This window comes from Vanessa atalanta, chromosome 27 (genome assembly GCF_905147765.1).
Source record: "Vanessa atalanta chromosome 27, ilVanAtal1.2, whole genome shotgun sequence".
Lineage (NCBI taxonomy): Eukaryota > Metazoa > Arthropoda > Insecta > Lepidoptera > Nymphalidae > Vanessa > Vanessa atalanta.
In genome coordinates this window covers 1,346,953-1,359,095 of record NC_061897.1, presented here as the reverse complement: position 1 = coordinate 1,359,095, position 12,143 = coordinate 1,346,953, and the positions used below count along the sequence as shown (strand labels likewise).

The 12,143-nt window shown below is 34.7% G+C and overlaps 1 protein-coding gene across 2 annotated transcripts; it reads left to right on the top strand.

The window, feature by feature from the left end:
• Positions 1-1,277: 1,277 nt before the first annotated feature.
• Positions 1,278-11,543, top strand: LOC125074150 (mothers against decapentaplegic homolog 3). 2 transcript variants are annotated; one of them, XM_047685382.1, is made up of 12 exons: positions 1,278-1,613; positions 5,123-5,216; positions 6,176-6,281; positions 6,357-6,447; positions 7,250-7,351; positions 7,826-7,905; positions 8,367-8,553; positions 9,156-9,253; positions 9,918-10,025; positions 10,576-10,720; positions 10,991-11,149; positions 11,423-11,543. In XM_047685382.1, exons 1-11 carry the CDS (start codon positions 1,411-1,413, stop codon positions 11,112-11,114), a joined length of 1,338 nt encoding a protein of 445 aa, XP_047541338.1. In that variant the 5' UTR covers positions 1,278-1,410; the 3' UTR covers positions 11,115-11,149; positions 11,423-11,543. The 2 variants fall into 2 exon arrangements, with proteins under 2 accessions (XP_047541338.1, XP_047541336.1); XM_047685380.1 differs by having other exon boundaries at positions 10,991-11,543.
• The last annotated feature ends 600 nt before the right edge of the window (positions 11,544-12,143 follow it).

Here is a 12,143-nt window from a genome sequence, read left to right as displayed (position 1 = left end):
CAGCACAAGCTTAACATTAATAATACGATCAATAACATCAAAACAATCAACGTCTGTTCATGTTATCTATTATAAATTACAAATACAATACAAAAGAAAGGGTTTGCAATCTGAGGACTAGGATACAGAAATAACATACAAAAAAATCCTTTTATTTTAGGTGTTTATATAAATATTAGTTTGCATTAGGTCACATATTATTGAGCTTTTGATTAAATGTTATTTTTTTGTCTTAGAAAAAGACACTGGGCATTATATTATAAATACTGTAAGGATCTAAAAATAAATTAAAAATTTATTTTTAAACTATTATCAGAATTCAGTTTTAATGGCAGTGCACTTAATTTTCTAATATGATAAATTAAACGAAATAAATATTGTTTTAATAAATAAAATAATCAAATAATCATAATATTTAGTAGGTATTGACCAATATATTATATTTTTAGGTAATCAATTATAAAATACTAAAATTATTTTATTTTATTGATGAGAATTCTTTACAACGAACAGTGACTGCTCATTGTTTAAATGAATCTGTTACGAAAAATCCTCCAACAAAATATCAATTTAAAAAGAAACATTACGATTTCCAGCCAAGTTATAACTTCATGAAAATATATAAATTGTCACTGGCCAGTTTAATATACACACAAGTGGCCAGTGTCTTTTCGTTAAAAGTTACACATGTTACTGTTAAGAGTCGTTAATGAATCTTAGTTAATAAAAAGCCTTAATCACTAACCAGATAGCAAGTTTGATCACAAGGTCATGAATATTTTATAGCGACTGGCATAACATTATAAAATAACAAATGAATGAAAATAAATAAATTAGTTTGTCAAAATTTCAAAACAAAAACATTCCTTTTATAACGAATAGTAATTTACCACAGATAAAGGAAAAAAATAGATACATTAAAACGCATAATACATTATTGGTAATGTTTAATTTAAAATAAACTTATTTTAAAATATTAATTAATTGTATTTTACAGTATTATATAAACTGTAATAAATAAAAGTACTAATAATACTACAACAACATTTTCCATTGATAAATAACAAAAAAAAATGACGAATATGTTGTAAGCATTTTGTAAAAATTTACAAATTTGGGTACACTTATATAGTCATATAACATATTAAAAAAACTATGTAAAGTCTTAAACTTAAATAAATTATTGTAACAAAACAAAACGTGCAATGTATTGAGCAAATGTGCGAAAGAGATAACGATATTAATCTGTTGATTGACATAACATGTGAACTGTCATTCATTATTCCCAATAATGGCCGATAGTTTATCTAAATACTGAACATAAAGGTGTAGCATTCATATATACATGTAATTTACCATTCAAATATTTTAATGTTTGTGTAAATGTGTTAAACGGTGAGGTTTCGCGGAATGTTTCCGCTTACACCGCCTGTAGTGAAGCGTTTGTTAGGGTGGAAAAAAGGTCCCGAAGGATCATCCGCGGCCGAGGACAAATGGTCTGAAAAGGCAGTGAAAAGTTTAGTGAAAAAACTGAAAAGGAGCGGTGCCATTGAAGAATTGGAGAAGGCTTTGTCGAACCAAAACAGCCACACCAAGTGTGTTACGATACCCAGGTGTGTATTTATTATTACGAAGGACGTTTTTTTTTTTTAGATAAATTCATCGTTCAATGATTTTCTTTTTTATTTCCTCTTTTATAATTAACGTTTATTTTAGAGATAATAAATTTTCAACTAGACTTAATAGTCAAAATATTGTTTATTTATAATTCTAAATTATTTCTTATTATTATATCAATAAAGTAGAACTTGTTTATTTATTTATTATTTGGAATATTTTTTACAATTTTGTGTTAAAAAAATATAGGTATATCTGGTACACAAAATATAAAATAGATTTCTAAGGCCATAGAGGTTCTTTGTCTGAACTTGATAACTTTTTTTTTTAAATAAGCAGGAATAAATATAAAAGTCACAACATTATACTTAGTTGGTACTTTCTGTATTAATTTATTGAAAAATATTAAATTGATTCTATTAAAAATATTTTATGCTGTTTGTGTGTTTATGGAAATTATATTATTAAACATTCACATTCACATTTCACATTATAATATAATATAATTCTGAATGCTGAATATATTTTTGAATTATTAAGTAAGTAATTAAAATATTAAACAGCTTTGTGAGATCACTAATGAATTATTAATAAATTAATTACACCAGGATATTTAGATTTATTGATCCGATTGAAATTAAAAATTTACTATATATTGATACAGACAATTAAATAAAAAAAAAAAACAAGTTGTGGCATTGGAACTGTTAGAGAGTTTCATGGTCATAACATTGTATGAAGTATTAAAAAAAAGTTTAAGAACAAATGAATTACCTACTCATTGTTAATATTAAACAAGTATTGCTTTAAGTAATTGATATAATTCTGTTATTTTCATAATATATACCTACAATTACAGTATCTTGTTGATAACATGATAAATTTTAAGATCTAATAGGTAATTTTTTTTTTATTTCAAACAGATAAAATAAAATACAGAATATGGTAAAATTTTATTTACATAATTTATTTTAATTGAAAATAATAACAAATTAAAAATATAATATATATTTTGACCGACGAAATACGAAAAACTCATGTTTAAAAAAAACCTTTACACAATATGAATACTTATAAGACGTAAATGATTATCTTATAACGTAATAATTTCATTCATTTCGTTCAGAATAAAAACTTGATAATTATATACTTATAAAATATGCGCTAAAAGTAATTCAATAGCGTTGAGGAAAACCCCGCAGCCATGAACCGAACATGCTATAATCCGACCGAATGCTAGAGTGCGGCGGGCGCATTGACCTCGCTATATTTAATGACCATCGTACTTTGGTGACATAATCGCAGACAGGACGCAAAATCCAAAAGGAAGGTCAAACTCCCGTCAAAACAATTGAAGCTTTTTGTTAATATGGCCGACAATTTTTGGCCCACGATTTTTTTGATTACAAGGTTGTGTTAAGTGATAAATAAACCTTAGTTGAGTTTTATCGATTGCATAGATTGTTATCCTTCGATGCACTGTGAAAATTCAATGGTGTGCGTGTCGTGATACTAAATAAGTATTAATTTATGCATTAAATCTTTAGTGATTATTACGAGTATTAATAATATTTTCTTATTAGATTCTTGTTAGACGTGTTCTTTGTCTTTCGGATAGCGCGTTGTGTAGTGTTTAGTGATGTGATGATAAACAATTTCGTTGCGAAAAATCGTAAGTACCTCGGAATTTATATTCATATATTCAAAATACAATAAAGTTGTTTTTGCACGTTTTTGTGTTTGTTTTATAAATATTTTATTGATAATAAATAATAGTGAATTTTAAATTGGTTAGATATTTCTGTGAATAAACTTCGTATATTATGAAATTTTGAAAAATAACCAATTTGTTCATAAAATATTTAAAAACGTGTCGAATTATTCAAATTCAATGATACTAAAACTTTGTTCTACAATAGTGATTTTAAAATGAAATTATCGTTTAGTATGTTACTTTGCAAGTTAAATATTAAACTAACATGATGTATGCAATACTGGATTTTTAATTGATGTCTATGCTATATTTTTTTTTTTTTAAGAATTTTTGAAAGAATGTCTCAAGTAATTATAAAAATGTTGTTAATAATTACAAAGTTTTGTTGTATACTCTGTTCTCGGTGTTGATTTAAAAATGGAATACTTCTATGTTAAATGTATGTAGGAAAAATAGTAGAAAGTGTAATGCTAGTTCTATTAGAATTATAATATAGATCTTCAGGTGGAATTTCTGACATTGCTACTGATTTTAAAAACGATTAGTCCGTTTAGATGTACATTATAGCAATCTGTATTTTATTAATCTTATCATCGGAGAGTCCAGCAATATTTCACAAATAGGAATTAATCTTGTACAGAATAAATAGCTTCACATCATTGTTATACCAATACTTTTTTGTTAATTAAATTTATGTAAATGTAAATTAACATACATGTAATACTAGTTGATACATGTGACTTCTCTCACATTTTAGGAAATGGTTGACAGGTTTTAGGCATAGAGTTCAAGCTTGCTACATCGTACAATTTGGTTCAGTGGTTTGGCTGTTATAGACAATAGACAGACACTTTTGCATTTATATTATTATTATAGATAAAATATGTTTAATTGACCTTTTGTAAATACAATTATATTAAGGATAAAATGTTTGAATGTTGTAACATGAATGATTTTATAAGTATTCTTCTATATATTTAAAAGTAAGCAGACATTTAAAACCAGAGTTGTACTTGATATCAAGGTAATATTCCTGGTGCATAAGGCCTTGTTCAAGTTTGCCCGTGTTGGTACTATCCACTTAACACATATTCCACTGTCTCAACAATGCTTAGTATTGGTGCTTAGCGCACCAAGCATTGTTGTGTTCCAATTGTGAGTGAGTGCGCCAGTACATGTGACGTAACATCTCAGATCACAAGGTCAATGGCACATTGACTATGTAAGGAATATTAAATATTCTTTACTGCACCGATGTCTATGTGTGGTAGTAACCGTGTATCATCAGGTGCCTTATTTGCCAGTATGCCTATCTATAACAAATTAAAAAAAGATTAAAATTATTATATATTATTCTTTATTGAAATAGGCTCATAATCTTCTCTGCTTGTCGACTGTTTATCTTTTATTTATTTTTTGTTTCATAATATTTGACGAATGTAATTAAATATATTTTTTTTAATGTATGAGAACTTATAAATGTTTTCCTCGAGTTTTCAATTATTAGTCAATCAATCAATAATGAGATGAAAGTGAACTAACCTGTTAAGGTCAGTGCTGGGCCTTCTCTTCTTTTAAGGAAGAGGTTGGTAGCTATTTCACCACTCAGCTCCAATGTGGCTTGGTGGATAAATGTTTGGCAGAATTTCATTGAAATTATATACATGCAGGTTTCCTCACGAGCACGTGGCCGTCTCGGCTCATGAGGTTGTCATATTTTACACTGTGAACAATAGTGGCCTTCTTGTAAATAGTGTTTAAATTTTTTTTTTGTTTTTATATATTTTTCAGAGTAAAACCAAACGACAACGTCATCAATGGACAATACAGAAAGGGTTTGCCGCATGTTGTCTACTGCAGGCTGTGGCGCTGGCCGCAGCTTCAAGTAAGATATTATACACTTGCTTCCCTCGGCTTTGCATTGTAAGGTGGCAGGTGTTCTGTACTCCTGACAACGTGTATGCACGTTCGTGATTGGTTGAGTAGTTAAGATGTGATTTCGTAACAAACATTAAGGTTTTTTTTTTTAATTTATAGTAATACGTACTACTAACTTAACCAGACAGACCTCCGTGAGTCTCGTGAACAATACATGTAAAATCAAAATATTCTTTACTCGATTAGGCTCATAAAAGCACTTTTGAATCGTCATGTTGCAGTGTTGAATTAAATTTAAAGTTACAACCGTTTCGGAAAGTAGATTCTACCGAGAAGAACCGGCAAGAAACTCAGTAGTTACTCTTTTCTACTATTTTAATTACAGAGTATGTCAGTATACAATAATACCAAAAGTACAATGACTTACTTGATTTAGTACACCAGAAGAGTTTTTACATGCATGCATGTGCATTCCAATGGCAGGAGGAGTTCAAATAAACAAACCTTGCATTTTCATTTTCATTTTTTTTTATGCACTGCGCTTTTTAATTAATTAATTTTATTTATGATACAACACTACTCCACTAACTTATCTCGACTTTAATGTTTATAAGTGCCTAAGAACGTCACCGACATTAAAACATTATTTTCGAAAATCCATAGTTAAGGTCATGACTAGTGGTCACCAGCGGCCTCGGTCGCATTTTATGGCTTGGTATTATTCGTCTTCCATGTCCGTTGGGGCTCAAGCCTGCATACTAAATGATATCAAATTCGGTTCAGTGGCTTAGCCAAAAGCAAACAGTCATAACACAAGACAGATACAAAGTTATTTTTCCATTTCGAATATTAGTATAGATTATTCAAGCTATCGACGCGCGTTAATTCTATATCAAAGTTCTTTAGAATGATCACTCATGAATGCTTATCTAAAAATCAGAAAGTATCCGATTACTCCTGTTACAGAGTCAGCATGAACTAAAGCCCGTCGACCACTGCGAGTACGCATACCAGTTGAAAAAGGACGAAGTGTGCGTCAACCCTTATCATTATAATAAAATCGACTCTCCTGGTAAGTTATCATACCCTGGTACCTCTAAGGCACAGCGTGCAATCTTATCGTCTTTTCTGTTTTTTTTTTGGACAGCGCTCCCTCCTATTCTCGTGCCGAGGTGCAACGAGGGCGAAGTCCGAGCGCCTCCGCCGTACGACTACCAGCAACATCACGATCACGATAGGTAAATATAGTAGATTTAAAGTAAAGTATTATCTCGTATGAATGGAAAATGCACGCTATTCCATTTTAGGTTATTGGAAAGTACTCGTGGATTTTATCCAACATGTGCAGGTTTCCTCACGAATCATCACTGAGAAGCACGAGAGGAATTCAAGACTTGAAGCTCAATTTGTGATTCATGAGTTCTATTTACGCGGCCATCTTGGTTTTTGATATAGAAAGGCAGATTGGCAAATGGGCCACCCGAGGTGATGGTCCGCACTACCCATAGATATTGGCACTGCCAGAAATAGTAACCATTTCTTACATCATCAACGCGCCACCAACCTTGGGAACTAAGATGTCATGACTCTTGTGCCTGTAGTTACATTAGCTCACTCACCCTTCAAACGAAATCATATTTGTTTAGCGGTAGAATATATCAATGATTTTCTGTCTATATAAAGGCTGTAGATTCAGGAGGCCTAGGTTCAAACCCCTGGGGGTTTTCCACTCGAAAAAAAATCAGTAGCAACCTAGAGTCTGAAAGTTGAAAATGCGTACTTCTGTCTTCGAAAATCACGTAAGGTTCTGTGCCTGAACTCTTTCCGGTTGCGGTGCATCTGCCTACCCATCGGATTACGAGAGTGTACTGTAATATGCCCTGGGTGGTTGGCTGGTCTCCCTTTATTTTGGCCACCGAGACCTAAATCAGTCCGGGCGATAATACCTCCAACTACAGAGGAATGTCCGTAGTCCGGGCAGGTTTTCCGAACCGTGGAATTAGAATAGTTTCGTTAGCCGGAGCGCGTGTGGTGTTGCAGCGTGATGCAGAGCGCGGTGGGCGTGGCGGCGGGGGGGCACAGCGCGCTGTACCTCGAGGCCACGCTGGCGCAGCAGGTGCCCGGCAACACCACCGTGCAGCTGTGAGTATCTCGCACCGCGCGGGGAGCCGACGGCGTCAGAGACGCCATTGCAGGAACAGGGTTACCAGGTGTAAATAAAAGAAACGAACACGGAACATTGAACAAATGGATTAATGGACTGGATACAAGACTAATTAGTTTTTTTTTTAATAAAAAAGTCAACTTAAAATTTCGAATTTATAGGATCAACTGAAACAATTATAAATTTTCGTCTGTCTATGTTTATTAATTTAACATGTACCTGTCTATGGATTAAATCTCGAGCTTCCAGCTTCGAAGACTGGATTGAGTCAAGCGATCGATTGACAGTGTCTCGAAAAGTAAACCCTTTCGTCGTGGTGGTACGGTTGATTTTCAATTGGAATATATGCATCGAAAATAGAACTGATCTTCGGCATTGGCTGCCGTGACTAGAAGACATTATTATTATTATTATTAATAACAAACATAAAAAATTTTATTCATATATTTCAGAAGTTCCTCATCAGTTGAAACCCCACCGCCTGGCTACATGAGCGAGGACGGCGATCCGATGGACCACAACGACAATATGAGTGAGTTTGTTGACAATTTGGTTGGTTTATTCATTTTTATATTTATATTAAGTTTACGATCATAGCATTTATGTAATCATTTTCCTACGGACGTCCCTACTGTACTGATGTTAGGTGTTTTAACACATTGAATGGCATATGTATCTGCCGTGAAGTACCATGTACAAGTCTGTCCGAGTTGGTACTACCCACTTAGCAGATAGTTTCCTCCAAACAGCAATACTTGGTGTTGTTGTGGTCCGGTTTGAAGGGTGAGTGAGCCAGTGTAACTACAGGCACAAGTGACATAACATCGTAATTCCCAAGTTTTATATCTTACAGCGCCAATTTCAATGGTTATCTTATCTCTTACTTATCAAATGGGCAATTCAATAAAAACTTGTTGAGAAAAACAGACACGTATGGAGAGTATATATGGAGCGCCTAAGCGAGTAAGCGATAACCGGCCGGCCGGCCCGCAGACCTGACGCGGCTCACGCCGTCGCCCGGCGCGCTGGCCAGCGAGGCGGCGCCCGTGCTGTACCACGAGCCCGCCTTCTGGTGCAGCATCAGCTACTACGAGCTCAACACGCGCGTGGGGGAGACCTTCCACGCCTCGCAGCCCTCCATCACCGTCGACGGGTTCACGGACCCCAGCAACAGCGAGAGGTGAGTGTATCACTTTCAGACCTGCCCTCCCCCCTCCTTAAATCGAATAGAAAAAGTTAGTACGATAGGGTACTTTCAGTCATGAAAAAAATAAATGATGATATTTGATAATAATAAAAATATTCTTAAATATTCTAAATTTTGAGTTATAAAAGCACATTATTGTTTTATTATATTCAAATTAAAAGTCGTAATTTTTTATCTGTATAACACGTGAGCTAAAACAAGAAAGTGTGGAGTTAATGCTCGTTGACTTCCAGGCAGGAGACATAACATACATATATAATTGTATTTAACTAACATGACTGTATTTTTAGATGTTGAAAAAGAGTAACTACTGAGTTTCTTGCCGCTTCTTCTCGGTAGGATCTAAATTTCCGGTGGTAGCTTTACTTTAAAATCCTACTTGAATAAAGTATATTTTGATTTGATTGAACCGCATCTGTGTTATTGAATTCGACTAGAAAAAGGATTAAGCGATAACGATTACAATTCGATCGATAAAGTGTCAGTTTGGTGGAGGAACGCCCTGTTGTCGCTTTACGAATATTATAGAAATTATAAAGTTGATTGTAAATTTCTGTATTTTTTGGTATTTTCAGATTTTGCCTCGGCCTTCTGTCTAACGTGAATCGTAACGAGGTCGTGGAACAGACACGCAGACATATCGGCAAGGGTGTGCGACTGTATTACATAGGAGGTAATCATTAATGTTCCTGAAAACAGACAATATTTAAAATCTATTCCATAAAAGAACTGGCTTTGCGCAAGTCGATCGCTGGTGCTGTCACGGTTAGACCATAGCAAAATCTTTTTTTTTTTATAGCAACAGTTGCTATGCCGAGATGGCCCAGTGGTTAGAACGCGTGCATCTTAACCGATGATTTCGGGTTCAAACCCAGGCAGGCACCACTGAAATTTCATGTGCTTAATTTGTGTTTATAATTCATCTCGTGCTCGGCGGTGAAGGAAAACATCGTGAGGAAACCTGCATGTGTCTAATTTCAACGAAATTCTGCCACATGTGTATTCCGCCAACCCGCATTGGAGCAGCGTGGTGGAATATGCTCCAAACCTTCTCCTCAAAGGGAGAGGAGGCCTTTAGCCCAGCAGTGGGAAAATTTACAGGCAGCTAATGCTAATGCTAATGAAGCTTTTTGCACTACTACGCCACGGACTAAGTGTTTTCACCGCAAATGAGGCAATAATAATTTGTTTTGTATTCAAAATAAAGGTACATTAATCAAGAACTGTTTGTAGCACACGATATTGCAGAACTATCAGTGAATTGCGTGAGATATTAGTCTTTATCTTGAAGTCGTCTCAGTATCATTGAGTATAGCGGCTAATTATTATGTTAACAGGAGAAGTATTCGCGGAGTGTCTGAGCGACTCGTCGATATTCGTTCAAAGTCCGAACTGCAACCAGAGATATGGCTGGCATCCCGCCACTGTCTGTAAAATACCTCCAGGTGAGTTTTATTTTACACTAGTTATAGACCGCGGCTTCGCCAACGTGTAGGGGGCGGGTGTTAACGCTCAGTAAATTTTTTTTCTACCATTGATGACATGGTAAGGATGTAAAAGTGTACCGTACAAATTTCGCATTTTTAATATTAGTTAAGATTCAGTCCTTTTTCTAGCGTTTCTTTTTTTTTACAAAGTTTATCAATAGTGGATAGTACATTTGTCTAAATAGTCGTATGAACACATATATTTCAAGCTTAGCAGTAAGTTTTATTAACACATATATTTCAAGCTTAGCAGTAAGTTTTATATACCGGTTGTTGAATCCACCTTTCGAAAACATAAAATATTTTTTAACAAAGAAGAACATACTCAATAGCAAAATATAACAGAAGTCACGGTTGATTTGTTGGCGTTTATTGAAGAGTTCCGACTTCTGCCTCCAAAACTCGTCATCAGATCTTTAAGAAAGTCAACCATACATAAAATATATGTAAATGGTGAACCTCCTCCTTTTTTTGAAGTCGGTTAAAACCTATTTAATTTGATCGATAGGTTGCAACCTGAAAATCTTCAACAATCAAGAGTTCGCAGCCCTCCTCTCTCAGTCCGTATCGCAAGGCTTCGAGGCGGTGTTCCAGCTGACCCGCATGTGTACAATACGGATGAGCTTCGTCAAGGGTTGGGGGGCGGAATATAGGTATGTATGCTAGGCTAAAATAATTCACCTGGATGCTCTTGAGGGTGAATGGGTATTGTGTTCGGTTGGTATTAACTCCATATAATTAAAGTCTTCTAAAAACATACTGAAATGATTTTCTAGATTAATTTATTTGCTACGCTTACTTAATATAAGAATTTCTGTCCATTTCCACCCACACTTAACAACACACAAACACGCACACGCGCGCGCGCACACTCACACAAAATAGAGAACATTTAAATTTTAATGAAATATTTGAACTTCCAGACGGCAAACGGTGACATCGACACCATGCTGGATAGAGCTTCACCTCAACGGGCCGCTGCAGTGGCTCGACCGCGTCCTCACGCAGATGGGCTCCCCGCCGCTGCCCTGCTCCTCCATGTCCTGAGCGCTCGCACCACCGCACCACCAACATGCCGCCGGGTGAGCGACACTGTAACTCTCGGTGCACATGCGGACGGGGTCCCGCCTCAGACCTGATCCTCCATGTCCCGAGAACTCGCACTGGAACCGACCAGGAATCTGGCCATCTGTAGTCGAACGGGCTAGCCAGTTGTTTTTATATTTACACACTAGGTATATCTGTTAAAGGTATCCTATCCCCCAACGGTTAACGTCAATCCCAGTTAACGATAACTCCGACCAAGTATTCTATCACTATGCAGTCCTTAATCTAGTTCAACATCTCTGTTCCAGGTCGGCAGTCAGTCAAAATAATCAAATAAGCACACAAAACTATAACAAAAAAAAAAGTAGATTTCGTAAGCGTAGCTCAACAAATTAAATACCTCGAGTCTTAGACCATTTGATAAAAATTGTATAACTTGATTTTCACTCGACGACCTTATTTGTATAGCGCTAAAGCGTATTCTTCATTGACTAATTTTTTAAAGCTTTGCAATAATAAGTTACGCAATAGTTGTTTCGAATTGCATGTTATACATAAGTTTGTATGTACAGACGGTCACAGATAATATAATGTAATTGATCATATTATGTTCGTATGTTTCGGTCCGTCTTTCAATATAAAAAGCCCTAAATTAGGATTTATTTTTGATGATTAAAGTCTAAAACGTGTTTAGTACTATGTTATGATAATGAGTACTTGAAAAGTGCAATAAGAATTTAAAGAGAAATGTCTACAAGATATTTAAAGTGTTGAAAGATGGTATGGAACTACGTATGTAACGAACCTAGTCACGTGATTATTTTTAAACGAGTAATACTTTAAAAGTATCGTTCGCACGGATATAAATATATTTTGGATATACATGATATATAAAAAAATTATATAAAACTGTTTCAATGATGAAATGTAAACAAACCGTTTAAAGTTTAAAAGCGGATTTTTTTGTGTCTATATGGCGGTTCTTGTTAGCCGTATTACATTTTTGATGACGTCATACACCCTCCACTC